At 37.0% G+C, this 24,115-nt stretch overlaps 1 protein-coding gene across 12 annotated transcripts in view; it reads right to left on the bottom strand.

Moving 5' to 3' along the window:
• The window catches only part of SLCO1C1 (solute carrier organic anion transporter family member 1C1), a 58,535-nt gene that overhangs the window by 17,798 nt on the left and 16,622 nt on the right, over nucleotides 1-24,115 (bottom strand). For 10 of the 12 annotated variants that reach the window (XM_030841345.2, XM_070046397.1, XM_060305998.1 and 7 more), the window contains exons 4-9: nucleotides 17,586-17,718; nucleotides 12,340-12,464; nucleotides 8,587-8,733; nucleotides 6,937-7,035; nucleotides 4,831-5,076; nucleotides 3,654-3,818 (exon numbers count right to left, since the gene is read on the bottom strand). In XM_030841345.2, coding sequence (XP_030697205.1) covers nucleotides 3,654-3,818; nucleotides 4,831-5,076; nucleotides 6,937-7,035; nucleotides 8,587-8,733; nucleotides 12,340-12,464; nucleotides 17,586-17,718 — 915 coding nt within the window. The remainder of the gene's footprint in view (nucleotides 1-3,653; nucleotides 3,819-4,830; nucleotides 5,077-6,936; nucleotides 7,036-8,586; nucleotides 8,734-12,339; nucleotides 12,465-17,585; nucleotides 17,719-24,115) is intronic. The other 2 variants (XM_060305996.1, XM_060305999.1) reach the window with 2 other exon arrangements.

The raw sequence follows: 24,115 nt of genomic DNA on the forward strand, positions 1-24,115 counted from the left end.
TGTTGAATAATTTACCCACTTCCCTTACTCTGCTGTATCCCATACTTAATAATTTAAAATTACAATGCACTCAGGAAAGTATCCTAGTTATAATGACGTGGAATTACTAAACATTTTTTACTTAGCTCTCACAAAAGTACTTGAATTATCTATAGATATGCCAGAAACTATGAGGAATTAGAGTTCCAGGCAACCTCTGATAGCTGGCTCAAAAAATTCTGATGATGAGTTTGTTTGGCTCTCAGAGTCCATTTCAGTATACAGAGTAGGGTCATGGATTAAAAGAAATCAATCAGCCACAATTCAAAAGATAATTATTAATCAGATTCTTCCTGACAGTTTTCCAAAAATAATTATGCCCAGTAAGGAAATACAACTCAGAAGCTCAGGGGAAATAATGTTATTCCTGGCTATATCATGCATGTATGTATGTATGATACATAGGCATGATATTGGGCAGGCAATTGAATCTCTCAGAATCTCACATTCTTTCATCTGTGCTAATTACTCTTAAAGATAATTTTACAGGTAAAACATATTTCATTTATTATCTACTTAATAAAGGAATGAGATTACGTGTAATTTCATTTCTTTTCTAAGTAACTTCCCCCGCAAAGACCCTTAATTTTCCTTTATGAAATGAACTTTTCAACTGGAAAATTTTAAAGAACTTATTCATCATTCTAGTAGGAGCAATCAAAGGCCCCCAAATCTCTAAGTGTTATGCACATGTTGAATAATGAGAAATAAACATATACTTAAAGGTATGTTCTTCACTACAATTCATGGGGAGAAGATGGTCTCTTCATTTTGATAAATGAATGTTGACCTCCTTCACATAACACAAAAATACTTTGTATTATGTGAACATACTTTGAAAAAAATACTTTGAAATGGATTATAACCTAAATGTGAAAGTTAAAACAATCTACTAGGAGCAATGTTTTTATTTTATTTTACATCTTTATTGGAGTATAATTGCTTTACAATGGTGTGTTTCTGCTTTATAACAAAGTGAATCAGTTATACAGATACATATGTTCCCATATCTCTTCCCTCTTGCGTCTCCCTCCCTCCCACCCTCCCTATCTCACCCCTCCAGGCGGTCACAAAGCACAGGGCCAGTCTCCCTGTGCTATGTGGCTGCTTCCCACTAGCTATCTACCTTATGTTTGGTAGTGTATATATGTCCATGCCTCTCTCTCGCTTTGTCACAGCTTACCTTTCCCCCTCCTCATATCCTCAAGCCCATTCTCTAGTAGGTCTGTGTCTTTATTCCTGTCATGGTATTTTGATAGGGATTGCGTTAAACTTATAGATTGCCTTGGGTAGTAAGGGCAATTTTAATTCTTCCAATCCAAGAGTGTGGGATATCTTTCCATTTTTTGTATCATCTTCAATTTCCTTCATCAATGTTTCATAGTTTTCAGAGTATAGGATTTTTACCTACTAGGAGCAATATTAAGAAAACATTTTCATAACCTTGGGGTTTGACAAAGATTTCTTAAAACAGGCTCAAAATACCACTAATGAAAGAGGAAAAGATTAAAATTGGACTTGATTAAAATTAAGAAGAGTGAAAAGGCAAATTGAAGTCTGTGAGAAAATATTTGCAAAACATATATTCAATAAAGAACTTGTATCAAGAAAAAATACAGTACGCCTACAAACCAATAAGAAAAAGATTGACAATCCAATTAAAATGGGCAAACGACTCAAACAGAATTAACAAAAGATAATGAAATGACCAACAAGCCTGGGAAAAAATGCTCAACATAGTTAGTCAGCAGATGAATGCAAATTAAGCCACAATAAGATACCATCACACTCCGTAAGAATGGTTATAGTGAAAAAGACTGACAATACCAAACATTAGAAGGATATGGAGCAATTGGAGCATTCTTACACTTCTAATGGGAGTGAACATTTGCACGACTCTTTGATGAAATATTTTGGCAATATCAGCCAGATCGAAACATATTCCCTATGATCCAGCAATTCTACTCCGGGATATAGCCAAGACAAATGGGTGAATCTGCCTACCAAAATATGTGTGGAATGTTCACGCAGTGTTACTTATGATAGCCCAAAGCAGTAAACAATCCAAATGTCCATCAACAAGAAAACAAATAAACTGTGGTATATTTGTGTAATGGGATATTACACAGCGACGAGAAGAACAAACCACGACTACACGCAGTAACATGAATGAATCTTGTAGATTTCACTTCCACTGAAAAAAGCTAGTTATGAAAGAGTACATAACTTACTCCATTTATATAAAGTTCAAAAACAGGCAAGACTGATCGATAATGGTGGAGTTCCGAATAGTTATTAACTTGGAGAAGAGCATTGGGTAGGAGAAGTTTTGAGGGAGCCTTCTGGGGAACTGAATTGTGCTACGTGTTCTGGATAATGATCCACCGCACAGATAATACACATGTAAACATTTATCCAGCTGAGCTATACATTTAAGGTCTGTAGACCTAACTGTTGCTTATAAGTTATGTCTCTAAACACAAAAGAAATGTTAAAATAAAAAGAATGTCAAAATTTCATTCCTCTTCTAGTCTTCGTAAAGTCAGTATAAAGCTTTGATTGGCATGGATGGGGTGTGGGGTTTAAAAAAAAACGCTAAAATATCAATATTTCTTCAGGTCAACCATTAAATAATAAAATTAAATTAATTGGAACCAATTAATGTTGAAAGTAAAATTCAACAGTGATTATAGCCTTCACATTTAGAATTTAGGGGAAGGACAGCAGTTCAAAGAGTCAATTAGAATTGCGTCTGCTAAGTGCCCATTATCCAGGTTTATTATAAGAAATTTATACATCCCAAAATATGCTCAGTTGTTTCCTCACACACACACACACACCCTGGTCTCTTTCAGAGATAGATGAATAGAGCAATTTTTAAAATATTTTATGAAGAAGAAATTATTTTAAGCCATTGGAGTCTCCTATCATAAAGGAACATGTCCAAAGGAATAGAATATGTTTTATACTTTGAAACAGTAGCATTAAATAACACTTTTGTGGACTAAAGGAGCTAATCCAGGTTTTAAAGTATCCAATTGCTTATAGGATGGTGGTTATATATTTGGAGATTCTGGTTCTTCTTCATTCATCATCTTTTTTTTTTTTTTTTTTTGCCCTTGAATATGTCTCTTATTGACTGTCCTGCTGGGCTAGAAACACAGTCCTTTTAAGTAACCCAAATGCCAGGAATCAGAGAAGTCTTTCAACTCTGAGCAAACACAAACTTTGTTTTGCAATGCACACCTTTTAACCTGTCTGAATACTTACCTTTTGTAATCCTAGAAACTGTTCAGGTAAAATGGCCACTGTTATGAGGTTTCAGCTACACTTGAAAGACAAATATCCAGTACTAACAATCTCCTAATAAAATGCATATTTGGTCTATGTGATATTCTCGTGGTCATTCACACATAGTTCTGAACAATTTTTGCTACAAAGTCGTACCACAGACTATCTAAATATTTTACTCTGCTAGATTTTTTCGCTTACTTTTTGAAATGCCACAAGTTACCTTCAGTCTAAATATTGGAACAATTTCTCTTAAATTACTAAGGATTAACAAGACACAGCTGATATTTCCTATTGGAAAGCAGAAGGACAGAGAAGCATACCGATAACAAAGTTGGCCTTAGAGGATGACTGCCCATACTGTTGCTCAATGTACTTCGGTTTATAAGTCACCATGCCAAATAAGGAATTGAACTGAACGGTGCTTGCACACAAATATAAGAAGTACACTGGATTTCCAAAAAGACTCTTCAGTGATGGAAGAAAATCTATGAGACAAAAATAGCATGGAGTAATTAAAGACAGTGTCACACTTGGCAGAAGATACAGCCGTGGCATCAGGGCTTAGAGGCCGAGTCTCATTGTTATGGTTCTGAGGAGCATTTATAGCGTGGTGCACACACGCACTCTAGATATTAAACCATTGGCACAAGTCAGGGCTGAGTTCCGGCCAGGCTCAGATCCAGACATAAGCACTCACTTCTACAGGCATAAAATCTAGATTATAAATTAGAGTGTCAGACAGGAACAGATTCCTCTGATGTGGGTAAAAGACACAAGGGATAAGAATACTCCCTCACCATTGAGCTGGGAGTCATGGACAGGACATTAAGAACTTGAGTTTTCTGGTCTCTCTCCTTCAAACTTGGGTCATAGGTGCAGAGAAGGGAATATGAAAGTTATCTCCAGTTAATTATTGTTAGAAATGAGCTTTGGCATTCTCCCTTCTTCTTTTACACAGCCAAACAGAAATGTGACGATTTTCTATAAATGTCAGTATTGCTGGGCCAGTTGAGGGGGACCAATCTTTCTCATGGCCACCCTTTTCCATGTGGAGGGTATTCGCTAGAACATGTCTGACCTTTGGCCATATGCCACACTCCTTTGATCACTAGTGGAACACATGCACTGGAGCACATTTTCAAGTGGGTGGATGCCATCTGTTAAAAGGCCACAAGCCCTGAAGATTCACTCTTTTCTGTCCACCCAGGTGAATGTGAAACAGCCCTCTCAGGGAGGGGCAGTTGCAAGGTCTACACTGAGGAAGTGTAAAGGTGGGGTCAGCAGCAAAGAAGGTTACCAAGACTCTGGGTCAAGTTCTTCAATCAGTTTCCCAGTAATAAAGCTGACCTTTTCATAATCTTCATCTCTGCTTCCTGTACAGTTTCTCAGTTTTTTCTGAACACATGAAGTGGAGAGAGGGGTATTATTTATAGATCGCCTATAAAGTTTCAACAGGAAAATGGAAAATGTTTCAAAATCAAGGAGAATCTGGCTCACCTCTTGCCATTTCCATGATTTTTGCTTTTTCTCCAAGAGGTGTTTGGTAGTCTGTGTGATCATCTGTAATAAACTTCGATTTCTCAGAGGAGGAATTGGAATCCTCTCTGCTCCGGGGTCTTGGTAGACTCTTTGGTAAATACCAGAAAGGCACAGCTGCCAGCAGACTTATGCTTCCTGCTATTAGATAGCCAAGCCACCAGGCACCCACCCACTGTGGATCCTTTGGGGTGATGGTTATATGATCTGAAAAAGAGAGAGGGTGGCCAAAGAGCATATACAGCAAAGCTAGTGTGTTGAAGGGTCCTCTTTTTTTAAAAAAAAAATCCAAATGTTACCTCTATCACATCATAAAAATACCTAATAATTCATACATGATAACCTTTTCTAATCTGAACATTATTGTTATCTTGCTTTTTGAAGGAAAGAGGGTGTTTTCAGAGCATGATTATTTCTCCTTTTGTTTCTTTGATTAAAAGTATAGAGTCTGCATACTGGAAGGGGTCTCACTCTGCTCTGGGCTTCTGTCTGGACCCATGACAGGAAAAAAGCAACATGTGAGAAAGAATTATGAGGGCTTCAAACCTTCTGCCAGCTACCCCACATGAGTACCACTTTCATCTGATTTACATATTGAATGTTTGTCTAAGACTTTACTGGAAGAAAAAGTTACGCCCTATGCCCTCTGGCCCAAATCTAGTCTGAGCCACTCAGAATGTTATTTATTAAATGATAATTGAAGAATACTTCAGAGCTATTCTAGGTCCAAAGCAAGATTTGTATATGTAATTAAAACATCAATATCTAATCATCATAAAATTTTATTTTTGATACTATTTCTTATTTGACTAAAAAGTAAGCATTGACAAAGTTTTTTAACCAAATCAAGCTTTTTTTTGCTATATAAGAACCTATGAAACATATTATTATACTCTACCTCTACAACATTCTATGAGACTCCTTTGACAACTAGGCTCAATTGGTACTACGTTATACTCACTACAGTGTTTTAACTAGTTTACCACTGCATGTGCATTGCTTCCCTTTCACAATTTTTCTCTGTACCACTCATCACACCAACACTTTCTTATGTATATCAGTCTCCACGACCAGATTTTAAACTTCATGAAGTAAAGGAACACAACTATTAGGTTGGCCAAAATTTCACTCTGGTTTTTCCATGACATCTTACAGAAAAAGCCGAGCGAACTTTTTGGCCAGCCCAATATCTTGTTCGCTGTGGTAGAACATCACTTGAGATAGAGTAGATGTGAAATAAATTTGGTAGTAATAATGAATAAATGAATAAAATTTTTGGAATGTGTATTCCAGCTTATTTGATTAAAAAAGAACAACTAGCCCAAGAGTTTTGCATTCTTTTTTAACACACGATAATCATTTATAATACACACTAATGACAATGCAATTCCAGAATTTGTAAAAATGAAACTTGTTTTCTTGTTTTTTAACTGCTTTCTAGGGTGTCTTTAAAAAAACCAGATGAATTTTATCTGTGTCAAGGGACTACATCTTATATAAGGAAAGAAACAAATTAATAACTATGGAAAGATGAGGCCTCCATTTATTCCCTCCACAAGCATTCGCCCAGAAGGAAAGTTAGTCTCACTATAATATTCCTTCTACTAAAAAAGACTCGTACATTAAATAAGGAAATTTTAGTTGCCAGAAGACTTTCAATCTTTGGCCTTTCTGACAAGTCCAGAAATATGTTATCAATTGATGCGACTGCAGTAAATGTTGATTCACCTGAAACCAACAAGAGCCAACAAGTAACCACAGTTGTTAGTCTTAACTAAGCTGGAATGCCTTTGAACTGGGAGACCAGAAGTGGAAACTAATACATCCGAATAACAAACTATGGGTCATCCGGTTCTAATCACCACCTATTTTTCATATTCCATACACATATAATCATGTGTGATGATTGTATCAGTAATAAGTTTTCCATGGATTATTTCCACTTTATGAAAGACTACCATCCTGTCATTTTATAAAAAGGCAACTTGATATTTTCTATACTATTCCTATTAAAAAATTACAGTAACTAAATAAAGTAAATGAATAAATAGAAATAAACTCCCTTACCTAGATTTACAAAGCCAGTGTCAACATACAGTTTGGCACATAATGAGCCTAACAGGAAGCCAAAGATTGGTCCTATAATTGCAACCGTCTGCACACACCCTGCACCAAAAAAAAAAAAAAAAAATGCAATTTCTTTGCTCTTGTAAAGTCGTTTTTAAACAAGAAATGTGCATAAGATTCAGTTAGTCACTGAAAATGTTTCCTCAACTCTTCCCTTAAGTGTGCTAGATTTGTCAATTTTTCAGCCTCATTGAATCGGAAACCAAGTCCTCCTCAGTGTTGGAAGAAGGATGAACGTTTTTAAGGCATTAATTATCTCTTAGTAAGAAAGTAACACTAAGACTCTGAAGAAGTTAATTTCCCCAAATGGAGCAAATTTTACTCCCTAGGATTAGATTCCCCCTAGTGATAAAAATCAGAATTATACTATTTTGACAGTCTTTCAAAAACCTTTTATGGTCAGTTAAACATAAAACTTGTTTTGACATTAAAATTGATTTCTTCCATGTTAATGAAATGTGCTTGCATTCAGAGCTTCTGGGGGACCATCTGCAAGTGCAGTAACTATGCAGCCAGCAAAGGAGCTAGACTTGGGAGAGGGGAGAGGTGTCCTCTGGAACGCTCATGACCCACCTGGGCAGCTTTAACAGGCTGGTGGAGCAGATCTCCCAAATGACACCATTTCTAGTAACCAGAAAGATTGCTCTTCCTTGAAAAATATCTCCCATCTGCCTTTCATTTCATCACTGAGCTTACACACATATCCCTGGGAGAGTGATTTAAATTAACTGGAGGAGTAAATAGCAGTTACCAGATCCTTTTCAGAATAGAAGAGAGGGCAAAGCAGAGTGAGCAGGCTCTGAGCTCCTGGACAGGACGGGGACACCCTGATGCCTGTGTGCATCTCTTGGCTGCAATCTTTCCTCTGGTCCCCAGAGTAATTGCCTAGCATGTGCCATGGGCTTCTGTTCCAATTCTAGGTCCTAATCTATGCTACAGTTTTCCATTAGAACTGGTGCCCTGTTTTTAACTACAGCATGCTTGGATATCATCAGAGACCTCTGGAGTTCTGTGTGAGTAGCCAGGGCAGAACCATACCATGGACCTACCTACAGCCCCCTCAATGAATTTAAATCTTGTCCTTCTGTCTCTGAGGGTGAGACTCTCAAAAGGTCAGAACCCCCAAAATCAAGACTAATGTATGAAACAGAACAAATTTAGCTTCCGAGACATAAGAGGCACTCGATAAATACTGCTTCCATTCGTTTACCTTTGGAGTTTGCTGTATTTTGGGTTTTGTGATTTTAGCTGCTGGTTTATCTGCTGGGGCCTGTCCAGACGTATGGTTGGCTCAGGCCTTGCTCTTGTCCTTCTTCTGTATCCATGAAGATACTTGCACAAGTCATATATCACAGCAGCTGAGCTCACAGATATTTACTTTTAATCTGATATTCTTTCCCTAATGCAATAGGTCCTTCTAACTGAAGTTCCTTCGCTATCCAAATCCTCAGTGTGGACTTCAGAAAAATGCGAACTGAATAAAGGAGTTGGATATGAAGTATGAAACCTTCCACACCCTATTTAGTTGAGAATGAAGTTGAGAAAACCAGGTACCCTGTATCCCAAGAAGATGAATGAGGTGGACATTACCAATATAGAAAGCCGCATTGTCCTCATTAGCAAAATCATCAAGGTAGGCTATGCCTAGAGGCTGAATGGGAGTTTCTCCAATGCCACGAAGAAGGTTCCCCAGGAAGACATAAGCCCACATGGAGGAGCTGGCATCAATTTCACATTCTTGAAAGGAAAGCAAATGAGGTTGAAATTCAATCACTATCGAAGTTAAACATTTATTCAGCATGTCTACAAGTTGTCCTAAAGTTGCATTAGAATGCAGAAGTGAAATTTGCCATAAACCTAATTTGATAGGAGTTTGAGCAAGATATTTTAGGCAGTGTAAATCCCCCAGAGAACAAGGAAATCTATTGCTTCTTGTTCCTGTCCCCTTATTTCTTATTTTCTTTCTTTTTATTTCATATTTATAATGAATTCTTTGAATTTCTGCACTCCAGTAACATTCAATATCCTGTCTGGGACAAAATACAAAAATTTGAACAAGGCTTTTCTCACCTTAATCTTCACACTTTTCTATTTTGCAACAGAAATCACTTGTAATTTTATTGCTGAACAAGTTTTATCTGAAATTCAAAATTTTATATGGTTGATACTTCAAATTTGAACATCATTGCCTACAGTTATAATTGTTTGATAGTGAATGGCCATGTTAAGGGCTCACGTTTCAGAAACAAATTCATATAAAAAGTTAAAACCTTATATGCCTCAGTTGTATAACTATTCCAACAAAAAGAACCTTTTGACAGTATTTTTAGAGGGAAATTCAAAGCTAACAATTTTAAAATGCTTTCATAAAAGTCATGTCTTAATATGAACATGTGAAGTAGAATAATTACTCCCATATAATAAATTAAATATACTTTGAAGAGTTTGGTGACTTTAATAAAAGCAATAATATTAACCACCTATAAAGAAATCACCACTTCTGGGTCAGCCATGTGGAATTCTGGACATGCTAACGAAATTCCCCAAATCCTCTCTTGTGTGGAAAGCAAGGCACTGGGCTAAGTGGTTTGCAGACATTTTCAAATTGAATTCTGCTAATAATCCTATGAGGCAGGAGATATCTTCTCCTCTAGTAACCTTGAAAGTGATTTTTGAAGGTAAAGTATGGGTTATGAAGAACTGGGATGAGCGCTTTTGTACAGGTGAGTCAGACTCTGACAGAAAAGATTACTATGTAGTCATGTTCCTTTTAGTTCTGATTCTGCCTCTTCTAGAAATGTAGCCAAGTGACCAGGGATTTTTCACTTATCTTCTCTGGATTTCTATTCCACTCCCCAAAATATAATGGGGACTCCTTTTTAAAAATTGATTCCAGGGCTCCCCTGGTGGCGCAGTGGTTGAGAGTCCGCCCGCCGATGCAGGGGACACGGGTTCGTGCCCCGGTCTGGGAAGATCTCACATGCCGCGGAGCGGCTGGGTCCGTGAGCCATGGCCGCTGAGCCTGTGCGTCCGGAGCCTGTGCTCCACAACGGGAGAGGCCTCAACAGTGAGAGGCCTGCGTACCGCAAAAAAAAAAAAAAAAAAAAATTGATTCCAATGTCAGTTCCAGCCCTGACATTTGTGGGGTTCTATGCTTGTTGGTAGAGGAGTCTTGTAGATACGTGTAGACACCTTAGCTTTGTGCATTCCAGTACAGCGACTACAAGCCACATGTGGCTATTGAAATTTAAATTAATAAAAATTACATGAAATTAAAATTCCATTTCTCAGTCACACTGGCTATATTTCAAGTACTCAGTAGTCTCGTGCAACTAATAGCTATTGTACTGGACAGTATAGATACAGAACATTTCCATCATCACAGAAGTTCCCGTGGAGAGCTCTGTTCTAGAGTATTTGGGTGAAATGGGGTTTGTGCGCAAAGCATTTTTGAGAAGAGTCCTCTATTTACCCCACGAACCTCTTTAGGATAAGCCTTGTGTCCACTATGTCTAATATCCACATAAATCTATGACTTTAAGGGAGCAGGATCTCATCTAAAGGAAAGAAAAGGATGAGTTGTGAGTCTTAGACTCTGGACCTGCCTAATAACTCGTCTCTTTACATTAAAAAATTTTCATTCCCCACCCTAAATCCTATGCCTCTCTTTTTAACATTAAAGGCTTAAGTATTTCCTGACTAGTTGTATTGTCACTTATACCATGTCTCTCCCCTGACTGTCAGAACCAAGAACAAAATAAAATATCTTCAGTGACTCTACACTGTGTACAGGTGAAAGTCCAAATTCTTCAGCTCATCTCCTTGCCTCTTTATATGGACCTGAATTAAACTTACTGTCCATTATATTCTTCTATAAACAAGCCCTCTGTTCTCATCCATTGATTTTTGTATGCCCTCCTGAATTTACCTATTACCTTTTTTCACATTTGCTTTTTCTTCTAGAATGCTTTCTTTTCATATAGCATGACAGGGTACATTTGTTTACATGTTTATGATCACCCCATTTTCACCCCTCATGTTTCAATATTTCTTTTAATCTTTTGGCCCTTCCCTTCATTCAAACAGCCAGACTTCTCAGGTTCATTGACCAGGAAAAGGACATCTCAGAAGGAAGCATTAATGAGGATGTTAGGGGAGTGAAAAGGTTTTATGGTGTAGATAAAAGATTTAGATGAGTAGCAGGTATATAAAGAAGGTGATACACTGCCTCTGTAGAAATGGATTCCCCAGCCTAGGGGTAGGGAGTAAGATGAGGGTGGCGGGGAGGAGGTGTTGAGCATATTTATGCTAAAAGGCTATGGAGACAGGATTTGAGCACCTGCCAGTGCAGCACCCCAGAGACATAGCAGACACCTGTGGGTAGATTCATGGACTCCATGAGTGAAGAGAACCTGTGCCACTGTGGCCAGGAAGAACTCAGGGAGGTAGCAAGATCCTGAAGATGAGATGGCTGCACAGTATAGCTAGGCATCCCTGCCCCTGCCTCTTCACAGGGTTTCCAATGCCTAGAGTAACACAGAAGAGATGGTTCCCATGCTCCCAAGGGTGGCCCACACATAGCCTTGCTTTGCAGTATGGGTCAGCCATGTGGAATTCTGGATATGCTAACGAAATTCCCCAAATCCTCTCTTGTGTGGAAAGCAGAATTATTTCCATGTTTCCATGATGGTCACTTTTGCATCAGAGAGAGCCACTGTGCTAAAAAGGACACGAACATGGACATAAGATGACCCCAAGATGACATGTATGAACAAACTCTGTAGCCAGAGGGATTTTAGATATTTAGGCTGACAGAGGACTACTGATAACACCAAGACCTCCCCTCCCACAATCTTCTCCTTTACTATAACGTAAAGCTCCCTGCAATGTAAGCAACCCCTGGGAACATGGATAGAGGTTAGGGACAAATTGACTGAGATTACGTTTTTGCCATTCTGATGAAAAGGGGCTGAACGCAGAAATCAAGTTGAGTTTGGGGGAAAAATATATTTCTTTTATATCTGAGCAACGGGCTGAGGTTTGTACATGCTGAACTAGTTTTACCCTGTTTCACAGCGTGCCTTGTTTGGAACCACTGGAAGCTTTGCTCAGTCACCAGCAGTTAATGCCCCATCTTTCCATAATATTTGATTGTCTGCATATTTTCTTAGGATCGCATCTCTGCTTTATATTCTAGGAATTTTTATGGCACTATAATATCTCAACTTAAGTAGTAAAGCTTTTGACAGCAAAAAATCACATAGATACTTTTTGTTCATATTAAAGCACCTGTAACGTCTTTCAAAAGAGCTTGTTTAGTCAAGTAAAAAATAATCATCTTACCATTATTTATTTTGGATTGTGATTTTTCCATAACTGAGATTGGTAATGGACTGTTTGACCCCAGGAAACATGGAGAGATGCTGAAAGTGGAATTGGAGAAGGGAGAATACCTTTCATATCTGTACCTGTATAAAAAAAGCATTTTCTTTACTACGAGCTCATTTAACATCATGCTAAAAATATTGTATGTGTACTACTTGACTCAGTAGGGGACCTGGTTGAGTTTATAGCTCTTGCAGAATCTGAATCACTAAACCAAACCAGCATTTAGTTCACAGATATTACACCATATTTGAACCAATTACCCAGTGTCATGAAAGAAAATAAAAGAATGATTTAGAGAGGCTCATTTTAATATAAAATAATGACTGTAATCACCTACTCGATTGGTGAAAAAATATCCAACCTTTCATAAAATCATGATTATCTCTAAAAGCAATAATTTAACAATCATGGCCGTTGGCACACTGTACTTAGAGTTGTAAATGTAGTAGAACACCTGAAATGTGGTTTCTAGAGAACTGATCATGATACATGGGCTTTTTGAACCATTTTTCTAGATGGTATCCTTTTCCTCTTCAGTTTATTAATCTGGCTCTAAGTTATTTCTAATTTCACCCTTTCCTCTGTTTATAAGGTTACCATAGCAGCTGGATTGAAGAGCCAGTGCCGAATGGTAGGGTTGCGATCATTCTATCTACGGCCCCCCAGTGCCATACTCCCTCTCAAATTATCCTTGAGGAGCCAATTTCTTTGCCCTACATGCACCCTTCAGAGTAGAGGTACCTGATACAAGGACATCACATCACCTTGATTCTCATTTTGTTCAGGCACTATGTGACTAAAGGCTAATAATCATAGTGATGTTTGAAATATCAATAGTAAAAACCTATTCAGCGTGATAGGGACAAGATGTATTGAGTTACTAATATATTCAGATTGATAAGTCAGTTACCTTATTATCAGTGTTGCATAACCTACACCTCAATGGGTCTATGAACCCCACTGGAAAAGTAAGAACATTTTTGTATGTATGTGAGTATTTAAGGGAAGAGGTTCATAGTTTTTGTCACTTTTATCAAAATGGGTCCTTGACCAAAATTGGTTAAGAACCACTTAATGAGGATAACTGTTTTTTAATTTCTAGCTACAGAGGAGAGCATTTAGTATTAAAATCATGGTAAATATAATTTTAAATATAATACCAGAGACTATTATAATGCCTAAAGACTCTTTAAGATGACTGTCAATAGCAATTATGTAGTATTTTGAAAATTTTTAATTACTTGAGCTTTCAGTTTAATCTATCAAAAGGCAACTGCTGCATGCATAATTATTTAGATTTTGAATAAATAGAATTTTATGTAAGTGCCGCCTGTGTCACTAATTACTATCTATGACACTGAGAAAAAGCAATTAACCTTTCCAAATTTCGTTTTCCTTAGTTGTAAAATGGGGATTATAGATATGGTCTGTGCCTATTTAGGTTCTATTGGATGAGACAAACAATTGAACAGGGGACCAATGGTATAAATGATTTTAAATCAGGGATATTAGTTCTGACCTGGCTTCCAACCCCGACTGACAATATGCGTGAAGTTCTACAGTAGCCTCCTAAATAGTCTCTCTGCTTTCCCATTTGCCCCTCCGGAGTTATTTTCCCAATCTGTAGTCACTGTGTCCCTTTAAAAATATGGCAGGGGGCTTCCCTGGTGGCGCAGTGGTTGAGAGTCTGCCTGCCGATGCAGGGGACACGGGTTCGTGCCCCGGTCCGGGAAGATCCCATGTGCCGCGGAGCAACTAAGCCCGTGAGCCATGGCCGCTGAGCCTGCGCATCCGGAGCCTGTGCTCCGCAACGGGAGACGCCACAACAGTGAGAGGCCCGCGTACCGTAAAAAAAAAAAAAAAAGTCAGATTGTGCCATTCTGCTCAAAACTCTCCTCTGTCTTCCCATCCCATTCTGAGGAGGTAAAGTCTTTGCAATGATCTGTGTCCTTACTACCCGAGGTGTGGTCTGCAGACCAGCAGCATCAGCTGACAGAGGACTACTGATAACACCAAGACCTCCCCTCCCACAATCTTCTCCTTTACTATCATGTAAAGCTCCCTGCAATGTAAGCAACCCCTGGGAACATGGATAGAGGTTAGGGACAAATTGACTGAGATTACGTTTTTGCCATTCTGATGAAAAGGGGCTGAACGCAGAAATCAAGTTGAGTTTGGGGGAAAAATATATTTCTTTTATATCTGAGCAACAGGCTGAGATTTGTACATGCTAATTTGTACAACCCCAGAGCTACTGAATCAGAATCTACATTTTACCAAGAGCCTCCGGTGATTCCAGTGTCCATCAGAGTTTGAGATACAACCTTGACGTCTCCTCTGTACCCCCTCACACTGTCCCCTTGCTCATCCCTGCAGTAGACCACATGCCTGACTCCCTCCTCCTGCAGGAATGTCCCATTCACTGTTCATTTAGCCTGGAATCTTCTTCCCCAGATGTCTGTATGGCTGTCTCCTCATCTCTTTCAGCCCTTCACAAAGGTCACCATCTCAGTGAGCCATCCCCTGAAAACCCTACTTTAAACTGCAACGCTCTGCACACTCTTATATGTCTCCCTGGGTTATTTTTCTCTGTAGCACTTAACATTTCTGGCATATCTCATTATTTGTCTGTTTATTTATTATCTGTCTCTTCCTAGTAAGATCCATGAGAGCAGAGATTTTTGTCACTATTCTATCCCCGTTACCTAGAACAATGATCAATACATATTTATTAAATTCATGAGTTAGATGCGTAAAATAGGTAGTGGGAAGCAGCCACATAGCACAGGGAGATCAGCTCAGTGCTTTGTGACTGCCTAGAGGGGTGGGATAGGGAGGGTGGGAGGGAGGGAGATGCAAGAGGGAAGAGATATGGGGACATATGTATATGTATAACTGATTCACTTTGTTATAAAGCAGAAACTAACACCATTGTAAAGCAATTACACTCCAATAAAGATGTTAAAAAAATTCATGAGTTAGGTGAACTAACACACATAAGGCTGAACACAGTCTGTTGGGGGTAGTCCCTCAATAATTGATATCTATAATTAATATTATGTTTAGTTGCACATTGAGGGTATGTCTGCTAGGCAGACAGAGTACACTCCTCATTGACAGAACAAAAATTACATTTTGGATAAGTACCCAGTTAGTGACTAATGCTGTGAAAGGTTGGAAAGAAGTTATTGTAGTAATCCTCAGTAGACAGCAAACTTCATGAAGGAAAGAACTGTGTATGGGGTTTTTTTTTGTTTTATTTCATTTTGTTTTTTCCCCATTACCTGGCACAGTACCAGACAAATGGCAGACACTAAATAATAAATGAACAAATATATCTTTCAGCATATAAAAGGTGGTTGATAAGAATCTGTGTTTGTTTGGCACCCTTTGTCAGCACTAGCCTGTCTGGCTTCTCTTAGCTATACTTCTCCTTCTGGTTTTCTTTATTAGTACGTTATATTTGTCATCAACTTGAAGTAACACTATTATTAATCTCAATGCAACACCTTTGAGACAACTCATTGCTATCTCTGGTTGAAACCAGCTGGCTTAATTATCTGAGGAGGGTTGAAAACAACACACAACAAGAATGACACAACTCCTAGTTATGTCAGGAAACTTGGTAAGCATTTTACCTGTGTCATTCCATTTAATATTTGCAACAACATTACAAGCTAAGTATTATTTTTAATACCTGTAATACCTATTTTAAGGTATTATAAACTGAGGCCTAGGAAGGTTAGATGACATGCCCAAATTCATGTAGAAGAGCTACTGATGCACTGCAGAATGAGTTAGGTCAAGGGTCAAGGATTTATCTAGCCTCTGAACCTACTTTGAAATTTTAATATTTTTAGTAGTGGAACTCTTTTCCCCCACTCTGAGCGAACTGTTGCATGGAAGTTCAATGACTAGAACACATAACACAGCTATGGATCAGTCAGGAGTTAGGTGGATTGGAGACCCTTTTCCTCAGCCTTCTCCTTTGTCTCCTCCTTACCCACTGGCCACATATAACACCTTTGCATAACCTCAGTGATCTAAGGAAACTTCTGCCCTGTGGAAAGGAGGCCAGATAGGTGTCCAAAGAGTAGGCAGAAGTCTTGAAGCCACAGATCCCTCTTCATGTAAAGACAAAGGGGCCAGAGAAACCACCCAAATAGGTAGGAAAGATCCCACACAGAGGATTCTGTGATCTTTACAGATTGGACACAGAAGTCAAAATCAAATTATATAAGTGACCTGGGAATCCAAGAAAAAGTTTGGACCAGATCATTTCTAAGTCTCTCCAGATCTCAAATGTCATGGTATGATGGTCTAGAGTGGACAGTCATCAAAGAATTACTTGATATATAATTTCCTAAAACATTCTCTTGCTTTAAAACCTCTTGGTAGTCACTTGGCTCAGTAGACAATGGGCGACCATAGAGGAGAAGCAACATATATATGTGTGAAGAAGTCCTAATGCTGGTTTTAAGAATCCAGTTCTATAATTAGAAGACACCTAACCCCGAGAAGGTCACCAGACTCTCTAGGTCATGGTCCTTAGCTCTAAAATTTAAAAAAGATAAAATATGCTCTCCTGCCTCACAGGTTGTTGTAAAGGTGAAATGATACGACAAAATCTTTGGAAATACTAAAGTTGTATGCAAGAACTAACAAAAGTATCAACAGTAAACTTCAGGGTTAAAGAATATAAGCACCCCCACTTCCACTGAGAAAGTTCTATGAGATAATATTTGAACATCGTATAGTTATTTCAGTTGGTCATGTATCCCTAAGTCAATGATCTGCCAGTCAATTGTACCATGATCCAGCATACTGTCTGTAGCATTCATTTATTACCCCTTTGACACTCATTTGACATTTACCACATAATTTATTACTTTCTCTTTACTTATATATTTTGCCTCCACATCTAAGTTAAAGCATTTGAAAGAAGGCATAATAGTGAAATTTTCCCTTTAAATTTTGTTGACATAAATACATAGTATATTGAAAAAAAATTTTTACAGATTATTAAATCATAAGTGAAATTGTTAGCATTTTGAAATTTTGCCCAAAGTGGATGTAATAAAAATAAGATATAAATTATCATGGTTTAAGACAGGAGTTATTTTCTTAAATTTAAATAATTAATTGTAATCATCATGCAGTTGTTTGTTAAGGCAAGAAAAAGATGTTTGCTTTAGACTTACTGCTCCATGAAGAAATGAGGCATTGCAATGAGCAATGTTCCAACGCCCATGATTAGGCACCCTGCTCCAATTATTTTTGGCCTGTGAAGTTTGGCTCCAAAGTAGCTAACAAATGTTATAACTAAGAGATTTCCTTTGGGGAAAAGAATAAAATGTTCATAAGTTAGACAACTTAGAAAAAGTCATCAGCATAACTAAATGACTATAACTAAATGAATGAATGTCTATAGCAGGTTTGGCAATGTTTTGTTTTGACTAAACCATCTCCCACCATCTTCCCCATCATTTGTCTTTCTTTCCTTTAATCTGAGATGACTGGAACTGTCTTCAGATTCATTATTTCAGTCATCTCATCCTTTTATCAAAATATTGATATTTTGATAAACAACCCTTCTACCTTGTTTTCATCCACCTTAATTATGTGTCCATTTAAAGTGTTTTATCAGTAAATCAAATTGTAGAAGACTTCCTTTAGTTGTTCTCTGAAATTTTCCTTGGTGATTTTGAAGTAAACTGTATTACTCTTCATTTGTTCACATTTTCTATTAAAACTTCTATTGGTTTCCCATTCGCTCTTGAAACATACATCATATAGTATTGCTTTAGCTGATATTTCCGAAAGAAAAAACAAACACAACTGTACCTCACTTTAAATGAAATCAAATTATGAAATGCATATTTATATAATTTTTATAAAAATATGATTCAAAATACAAATAAAAATTACTCCACATAACTTCAGAAATACATCAGTTATATAAACTCAATGTATGCTCATAATACAAATTTTATAAAATAGAAAGTCTCCATAAATTATACCCATCTCTTTTTAAAAAAAATAAAGAATACGTTTTTTTGAAGGTGGGACTTAAGCCTTTCTAAAATATCTCTAGTGAAGGATATGATAAATTACTTTTAGTTGATGATGGTGTTAACTGATTAAACATCCTTTAAGGAAGATTTTCTAATGCCTTGCTGTGCACAAAAATTACTGGAAAGGAGTGGTGGGGGAAATGGAAACATTAAAAATGCAGAATCTTGACAGCTCTCAACAGTTTCTGATTTCATGGATTGGGGAGAGGGATGCAGGCCAAGAAATCTGCATTTTTAATACTAGGTCAAATGTGTTGACAGAGATGGTTCCTGGAACATGCTTTGATAAACATTGCTTAGGGTCTTAGATTTCAAGGGGCTTTAAAGTTTTAGCTATTTGCATTTGGAATATTTAGTTTTTAAGGACTGTGGTGTTAGATAAAGTAAAACTTAACAATTCTCCAGCAATTGATTGTGATGGCTGTTGGGTGGCCTTGCTTTGACGTTCTCAATGTTTTCAATTTTCCAGAAAGAGTAGTTTCCTTACATCTGTAAGCAATCATCTAATGTACTACTGTTTATTCACATTGCCAGCTTTAGTCAAGTGCAAAAAGAGCAGCAATTTTTGTAACCTTGAGGGCAATAGCAATAGTGAAAAAAGCTTGCTCTAGGCTACAGTGGCTCCAGGCTTTATGGCTCCAGGAAGAATTAAGCTCTTTTGAATTTGCATATCAAAAAAACTTGAGTATGAAATTTCTCATTTGGCATTTAAGTACTTAGTAGAAGAAATTTTGTACCATATTGATAATTATGTCTATAGTTTTGCTAATGTGTCACAGTAAATAAACCAAACTGAAGTGAAAGTTGACTTTCAGTTTATAGGTAATGTGTCCCCACCACCACCACCAGTATCTCCCTCCCCAACTCCCATACCACCAACATGTCACAGTAAAGGACTCATGTTTACAGGATGTTTCTGTGTTACATTAGTGGGTATGCCAAACACTACATAATACCATTTGAGCTTCTGTGATGTCTGTAGAAGTTTTTGCTTCCTTTATTTAGTATCTTTTCTGAGTTCTCAGAAGATACACTTAGGAAATAAATAGTGATGTATAATCTTTAAAAAATCAAGTTGGATATCAATATTCTTTCACATCTACTATCACTAACTTCTGAAAAAGACAACAGGTCCAGAGAGGTTTACAAATACATTTTATCAAATTTTCAAGTACTAGACTTTCTCTTTTTCTCTCTTCCTCTTTTTCTCTCTCTTTCTCTCCCCACACCCACACACAGTACTTCAGATAACAGAAAAGAAGGCTACCCAGCTCATGCTATAAGACCAATATACCCTTGCAATTCAAACTAGACAAGCACAATGAAAGAAGAGACCAAATGCAGTTTATTCTAGGAGTGCAAGGGTACCACCAAATAAGAAACAAATCTACTAATTAAAGCTCTATATTAAATAATGGAAGAGGAAAAATTCCATGGTTATCTTGAGAGATGTAAAACATTTAATATAATTAACCATTTATAATAAGAAAAAATCTGAGCAAATTAACTTTTAAACTGTATCTATCAAAACTGCACAGCAGGGCTTCCCTGGTGGCGCAGTGGTTGAGAGTCCGCCTGCCGATGCAGGGGACGCAGGTTCGTGCCCCGGTCCAGGAAGATCCCACATGCCGCGGAGCGGCTGGGCCCGTGAGCCATGGCTGCTGAGCCTGCACGTCCAGAGCCTGTGCTCCGTCCGTAACGGGAGAGGCCAAAGCAGTGAGAGGCCCACGTACCGGAAAAAAAAAAACAAAAAAAACTGCACAGCACAGATATTGTTTAATGGTGAAATTTTTAAAGTATTTTCATTAAGTTAAGATACAAGAGAAGGATGCCCACTGTCACTACTTCTATTGGACATAGTACTGAGCCCAGTGCAATAAGGCAAGAACAAGAAATAATAAATCTAATAATGGGAAAGGATGATATACAGTTGTCTTCTGTTTCAGACAATATGATTGTTCAGGAAACTCTACAGCATCTATAGACAATCAATTAAAATTAACATAAATTCAGCAAGACTGCTGTATATGTATAACATTAGATATTAATACTCTTCCAGTATTCCAGGAATTACTAAATAAGAAATGTAACAAAAATTCTTTTCACAATAGCAACAAAAACTTTAAATATGTAGGAATAAATCTAACAAAATATAAGTAGTATATTTATAGATTATAAATATAATACTGAAAGCTATATAAAAGAATAACTAAATTGAGATATATACCATGTTCTTGGATGGAAAGACTCATAACATAAAATTTCAGTTATCTGATTTGATATATAAATTCTATGCAATTTCAGTCAAACCAAAATTGGATGTTTCAGGAAACTATTCCAAGTAGAGCCAAGAAAAAATTTGATGGAAAAGTTGGAAATTTTCCTACCTAGTAACAGAGCTAATTATAAAACTATTAATCAAGAAGACAGTCTTGTATTGAGTCAGGGATCAACAGACTTACGGAAAGATTTACACCTAAGTGATAAGTTAATATATGATAAAGAGGGTATTGCAAATAACTGGGTTAAGTATATATTGAATTAGTACTGATTGGACAATTCGTTACAATAATATAAAGAGATTGCTACCTGACTTTGTATTTAAAAAAATTGTATTTTAAGGATATGCCTTTTCTGGTCCAGCATGTAAGAAGCTAGCAGTATCCACTTTATCCTAACACCAAGTAAAAAGTTGAAAAATCAACAACTCTTCTTAGATCTGTCAGAAAGATGGGGTCATAGGGCAAACTGCTGTCCCCAAAATTGGAGACCAATAGGCAAGTGCAGAGAATTGTGGCCAGCTGGAACAGAAATCCACAACAATAAATCTCCTTGGGAACAAGCGTTATGGTAAGAAAAACCTGAACTATAACTGACAGGAGGCTCAGCATCAGCAATTCTGAGAGATAAAAACTCCAGAGGGACCCAGTGATTGAGGGCACACACTCTTTTGTGAGTTTTACTTCAGGAGCTCAATTAGGTTCTCACAGTGAATATTGGAGAATAAAACTTTTGTGCTTGCAGCATGGGGAGGGGAAAGGAAACCATTTTGAAATACACCGGAGCACTCTGTTTTTCTTAAGAAAGTCTGCTTTTAGGGGAAACTAGTAACCAGAGTCTAACCTACTGGGGCATTATCAGAGCCCAACTGACCTGGGGGAAGGGAAATACCCAACTTCAGCTGTTCTAGCTATCCTGTCCCATCAATGAGGGATAGGGGGACTGAGAAGCACATCTGAAGTTCACAGTCCAGAGGCATAGGCTCACTAAGAGCCTGAGACCCATAGGACTATAGAATACTTTCTCTCCCTCACACAATACCATCATATTACTAAAGGCCTATTTATAGCAGTTCCTTTTGCCCAGTACATCATTTCTGGCTATGAAGGAAAAAATTATAAGACATACTGAAAGTAAAAAGAAAAACTTTTTGGAGAGACAGCAAGAATCAGAACCAGACATGGCAGAGATTTTGGAGTTGTCTGACTAGAAATTTAAGACAACTGTGATTAAGATGTCAAGAGGTCTAATGGAAAAACTAAAGAGCATGCAAGAACAAATGGGCAATGTAAATCAGAGAGATGGAAATTCTGAGAAAGATAAAAAAAAATGCTAGAGAACAATAACATGGGAACAGAAATAAAGAATGCCTTTGATAGGCTTATTGGTAGACTGGACACAGTTGAGGAAAGAATCTCTGAGCTTGAGGATGTATCAATAGAAAACACCAAAACTTAAAAGCAAAGAGAAAAAGAGACTGGAAAAAAAAAACAGAACAGAATATCCAAGGACATGGAACTATAAGAGGCATAACGTACAGGTAATGGGAATTCCAGAAAGAGAAGCAAGAGTCAAAGGAATAGAAGAAATATTTAAAATAATGACGATTGAGAATTTCTACCAAATTAATATCACACACCAAACCGCAGATCCAGGAAGCTAAGAGAACAATGAGCAGGATAAATGCCAAAAAATCTAAACTAGACATATAATTTTCAAACTACAGAAAATCAAATATAAGAGATAATTTATAAAAAAAGAAAACTCACCTTACTTATAGAGGAGGAAAATAAGAATTACATCTTATTTCTCTTCAGAAACCATGCAAACAAGAAAAGAGTGTAGAAAAAAATTTTGAAGCATTGAGAGAAAAAACCCCCACCAACCTAAAGTTCTGTACCGTGTGAAGTTATCCTTCAAAAGCAAAGAAGAAATACTTTCTCAGACAAATATTGAGGAAATGTGTTTCCAGTAGACCTGCCTTTCATGAAATGTTAAAAGAAGCTCTTCAGAGAAAAAAAATAATAATAAAATTCAGAAACTCAGATCTACATAAAGAAAGGATGAGCATCAGAGAAGAAATAAGTGATGGTAAATTTAAAACTTATTTTTCTTATTCTTACTTGATCTAGCAGATAACAGTTTGTTCAAAATAATAATATCAAAAATGTGTTCAATGATGTATTCTTATGTATGCATGTTTGCTTATGTATAAGTGAAATAAAATGAATAATAGCAGTGATACAAAGGATGGGAGGGAGGAATTCAAATTGAAAGACACAATCTGCCAACACTCACATAGGGAGATACAGTTAATCTGAATATATCTATTAAAGAAATTGAACCAATAATTAATATCCTTCCAAAACAGAAAGTACCAGGTCCAAGTAGATTCACTGGTGAATTTTCCAAGCAGTTAATGAAGAAATTATACTAATTCTCTACAATCTCTTTCAGAAGATAGAGAGGGAACAGTTCCTAATTCTACAAGTGCAACATTACCCTAATACAAAAACCAGAAAAAGCATTACAAGAAAAGAAAACAACAAACTAATATCTCTCCTGAACATAGGTGCAAAAATCCTCAACAACATATTAGCAAATCAAATCCAACAATATGGAGAAATAATTGTACATTAAGACCAAGCGGGATTTATCCCAGGTTTGCAGGGCTGGTTCACCATTAGAAAATCAATTAATGTAATCCATCATATCAACAGGCTAAAGAAGAAAAATCACATGATCATATCAATATATGCAGAAAAAGCATTTGACAAAACTCCACAACCAATCATGATTAAAAAAAAAAGAAAAAAAAATCCATAAACTTGGAAGAGAGAGGAATGTCCTCAACTTGATTAAAAAAAAAAAACTACCAAAAACTACAGCTAATATCATACTTAATGGTAAGAAATTCAAAGCTTTTCCACTAAGATCAGGTACAAGGCAAGGCTATCTCCTCTCACCATTGCTTTTCAATATTGTACGGCAGTCCTACTTAATGCAATAGGACAAGAAAAGGAAATAAAGGTATACAGATTGGGAAGGAAGAAATAAAACTAGCTTTGTTCCCATAAGACATGACCATTTTTGTAGAAAATCTGAGAGAATTAACAAAAGAACTCCTGTAACTAATACATGATTATAGCAGGGTTGCAAGATACAGGGTTAATACACAGAAGTCAATCACTTTCCTATATGTCAGCAGTGAAAAGCAGGAATTTAAAAACATGATACCATTTACATTAGCACCCCCTAAAATGAAATAAGTATAAATTTAACAAAATATGTACAAGATCTATATGAAGAGAACTATAAAACTCTGACTAAAGAAATCAAATAACTCAATAAATGGAGAGATATCTTATGTTCATGGA

This window comes from Globicephala melas, chromosome 10 (assembly GCF_963455315.2).
Source record: "Globicephala melas chromosome 10, mGloMel1.2, whole genome shotgun sequence".
NCBI classification, from domain to species: Eukaryota; Metazoa; Chordata; class Mammalia; order Artiodactyla; family Delphinidae; genus Globicephala; species Globicephala melas.